At 38.2% G+C, this 3,860-nt stretch overlaps 1 protein-coding gene across 1 annotated transcript in view; it reads right to left on the reverse strand.

Moving 5' to 3' along the window:
* Window positions 1-221: 221 nt before the first annotated feature.
* Window positions 222-3,860, reverse strand: part of KIF1BP (KIF1 binding protein) — an 11,366-nt gene continuing 7,727 nt past the window's right edge. Inside the window, exons 6-8 of the mRNA XM_017746182.1 lie at window positions 3,805-3,860; window positions 2,398-2,510; window positions 222-1,660 (exon numbers count right to left, since the gene is read on the reverse strand). The exon at window positions 3,805-3,860 is cut by the window's right edge and continues 25 nt beyond it. Of these exons, the coding sequence (XP_017601671.1) occupies window positions 2,508-2,510; window positions 3,805-3,860 (59 nt within the window). The 3' untranslated portion in view covers window positions 222-1,660; window positions 2,398-2,507. The remainder of the gene's footprint in view (window positions 1,661-2,397; window positions 2,511-3,804) is intronic.

Consider the following 3,860-nt stretch of genomic DNA (forward strand, 5'->3'; position numbering starts at 1 on the left):
TAACCTGTGAATTCTCTATCACGTATTAAGAGCAGGGTATCTCCTCCCACCACAAAGAAGGTTTGCTGTTTTCTTGCTCTGGCTACTGGCACTACAATTGCTCATGTGTTTTTACTGAAGACACTCATATGGAAACACTTTCTCAACTCTCTACTTTGGCCTAAGTTGAAATATACATTGTATCTTAGTTCACAGGACACAGAATTCCAAGGACTCTGAAGAAACATTTAGCCAAGCTAGTCAATTTATTGAGTCTCTATCAAGTAGGTTTTGATTAACAAGGGAAAAGAACAACAAGCAACTTACAAAATAAATACTAAAAACAAATTGCCTTCACATTCATAAAGTTTTCTGGGGACAAACATTAGAAGAGAGAAAATGTATTCTAGTTGGAAGAATGTGCCTCAGGTTTATTAGAAAAAAAGTTCTTAGAGAAGAAGATTCTCTTAAAAGAAACTATTTTCATACAGCACTACACTTAAAAACTGAATCATACGCCAAAAAAAGCTGTGAGGGAGAAAAGGTTTATATTTACATATAGGACACACAGTACAAAGCATTAGCTGGACTTATACTTTACATTTAGAGTTTATACCATTAGCGTGGGTGAGCTATGGACCAGGAGAGCTCTGAGTTTTTCACAAGGTTACACTAGTGCAGGCTCTAGGTGGATGTCCCTGCAGACACCTTAGTTCTATCAATCAGTACAGAAGCTGTGCAACAGCACTGGCTCGGACAGGTAACTGTTCTGATAGTGCCCATTTGCCTCCAAGGCAAGTATTTATACAAATGAAGACAGCTTTGCTCTTAGCCTCTCCATGCTTGCTGGAAGAAGATTCACCATCTCCTTACTGAGTTCTAGTTCAGTTTCAATGGCAGGGACAGCATCTGGATACTTCTCACAATAGTCTACCAGAAATGTGTAATATTCCAATGATGTCTGCATATTTTCCAGTTGCTTTTTGCTATCTGAAGTAATAAGCTTACCATATAGTCGTGCAATATGAAATTTAGCCACCATTGCAGGGCGAAGAACATCTTCCTCGAGCTTTTCAGGGAACACCTTATCAGGGTTCCTCAAAGAATCCAAAAAGAGTTCATAATATTTGATTGCGAACTGAGCCAGAGAATTAATTTTTTTAACTGTGTGGGAGTCTAATTTCTCTAACCTGTTACCAATAGCTACCTTTAAATCCATCATCTCATAATAGGTGTCAGCTAGTTCACACTGAAGCTGCCTACAAATCAACAGGTAGTACTGGGGGTTCAGGTCTGCATAGATTGGCTCCAGCATGTCTATTCTACGCTTGTGCATTTTGCAGCGCCTCTCATAGTCTTCTTCAAAGAAAGCAAGTACCTTAAACAAAGCACTGTGATCCTGAACAATTTCAATATGGTCAGTAACATAACCATCAACCTGAAAGAACTCTTTTGCTTCCTGAACATAGTTCTGGCCAACCAGGAAGATTTCTCTGGCTTCTTGAAAATCTAAAGGATAGACACTGCTTACTTTCTCCTCCATGGCTAAGACAGAGTCACATATATCACTTGTCCCAAAAAGAACAGCTTTTTTCCTGCCCTTCTCTTTTTCATCCTCTTCTTTTTTCCTTTGGGCTTTAAGTTCCAATTGCCTGTCTGGATCCAGCTCTCCTATGTTATCCTGAAATGAGAAAGCATGCTAATTAAAAACAGATCTGGCTTATAAAGAGATACTTACACTGAATCATTTTGAGTCACCTTTGAAATATGAACTAGTGAGCAACAAGACAAAAGAGAAATAATTGATATATTAGGCCTTATATTAACAAAAGAATAATGTAAATTACAGTGTCAATTCTGACAAGACAAAATTAAGGTGGTTCAGTCTCCCTACCCTATGTGACAAAACAGCCAAAGGAATAAACGTTAAGCCCAAAGCCTCTGCTCCACAAAGCGTTTCAGCAAATGCTGTTTTAAACATCTGTAGGAAAACTTAAATGAATTCAATGAGCTGAATCAAATCTGAATTAATCAAATGCTTGAATGAATGAGAACATCAGCACGCAAAACTGTTGCATATTAAGACAGTGTTCTTACTAGCAGTTAAATAAGAAGGTATCTGTCAAATCAAGCTGCAAGAAAATGCAGCAGAGAGGAGAAAAATTTGTGAGGTTGCTGTAAAAGCAATGCACTGATCACTCTACAGAGCTGATCTCCTATCTGTGCTTACTCTTAAGTGCTGCATTTAAGTCAAAGCATACCATGAAATACTTGCTACACTGCAAGTATTTGTTGTTTTGTTCACTGGGCAATTGCTTACTTCTTGTTACCCACTGCAAATTGATTCCTCTTGCAAACATCAAAGCAGACTTAGTTTGCTGTTAGACAATGACAGCTACAGAACCGATTTTCTGTTACCTCAAGCAATTTTCGAGCGCTTTGCAGAAGATTCAGGCAATACTTTATCCAACACCTTGCAATTTCAGCTTTCCTCTCTGGAAGGTCCTGTTGGTCTGGCTCTGTTTCATCTACTGAATGGACATAAACACATAAAAACTTTAAGAGAAGTCCAGCAAGACCCTCAAATGTTACATGGAAAGAATATCATACTTGTATTTAATTTTTCCTCATGGTTAGACAGAAACATGTTCTCCATGTTAGTTTATGTAATAGTTCTGTAAACTGTCATTTCTGGTAGAAACCCGTATAGACTAACGTGGATTTATCATCTATGAATTCTGAAAATAAATAGATCATAATGTATCTTTTAAAAGACCTTTCATCTTCAAGGTGTTTTACTGGAAAAGGTTTCCGGGTCTCTTTGTAGTAAGAGAAAGAAATCAGGATAATTCATTTTCTGAGATTCAGCTGCCTGCCCGTAATTGTTTCTGAAGATAAGGGCATTGGTATTGCAAATGGCCCCAGGCTTGCTACCAAAAAAGGGAACAAAATAGGGGAAACTGCCTTTAGTTAAGCTACCTGGTACAAACATAAGATTTATTAGCTCTACAACTTCTGTGTTTTTCTCCCCAAAGTCTCTCCACTATCATAAATAGCAGCACTGCTGATGTCTCAAGATAACATTTTCATAAACCAAACACATTTCAGTGAAAACTCACTTCCCAGCCTCTATGCAGAACACAGTGAGTTAGCTGAACAATGAGAGGACATTCCTACAGGACGGCAGCACTCCTGTTCGTGAAATAAAAAGCCAACTTCAGACTCAGACTCTGAAAGTTTCTTCTACTGGTAGTCACACTGGACTGCCAAGTTGTTCCTTTGCATCAATGCCCAAACAACAAGGAGGGCAGCTACAACTCCAAAACCAGCCATTGATGAGGCTGCAGCATCCAGCAACAAAAGATAATACAAGTACCTTCTGGATCTGGGGTTTTAAAAGCTGCAATTTTGCTCCCTCTTTTAAAGCTATTCCCAGGAAGCATCTGGTTTGGTTCCTGAATCACTGCCCTCTGATCACTGAGGCAAACAGCATTTTTAGCACATGTAAAAAGCCAAATGGATGAACAGAGACATTGCCACTGTTGAAGTGGATATTGTTTTAAATTTCCCTTTTACTCTGGTATGCTTTCTGAAACACCAGCAACAAGCACTTGAGTTTTTCTCACAGGGTCTACCCGTAGTCAATCTTGAGCTGTAGTAGCAGTCACTTTTCAGAAACCTTTCACTTTATTGAAAAATATTCTAGAAAATTAACACTGGGTAAGTTTTGTACATTTATTAATGTTTAAACTTCAGTTTTAAACATTAACACATAATGATGCTTAATTCACAAAAATTTTATTCAAAACTTTTTTATAAACTTACCATCTTCAGCAGATGGCACCTGTCCAGCTTGGCTAAAGATGACACTGGCTGGTGCT

This window comes from Corvus brachyrhynchos, unplaced genomic scaffold, assembly GCF_000691975.1.
Source record: "Corvus brachyrhynchos isolate BGI_N302 unplaced genomic scaffold, ASM69197v1 scaffold279, whole genome shotgun sequence".
Lineage (NCBI taxonomy): Eukaryota > Metazoa > Chordata > Aves > Passeriformes > Corvidae > Corvus > Corvus brachyrhynchos.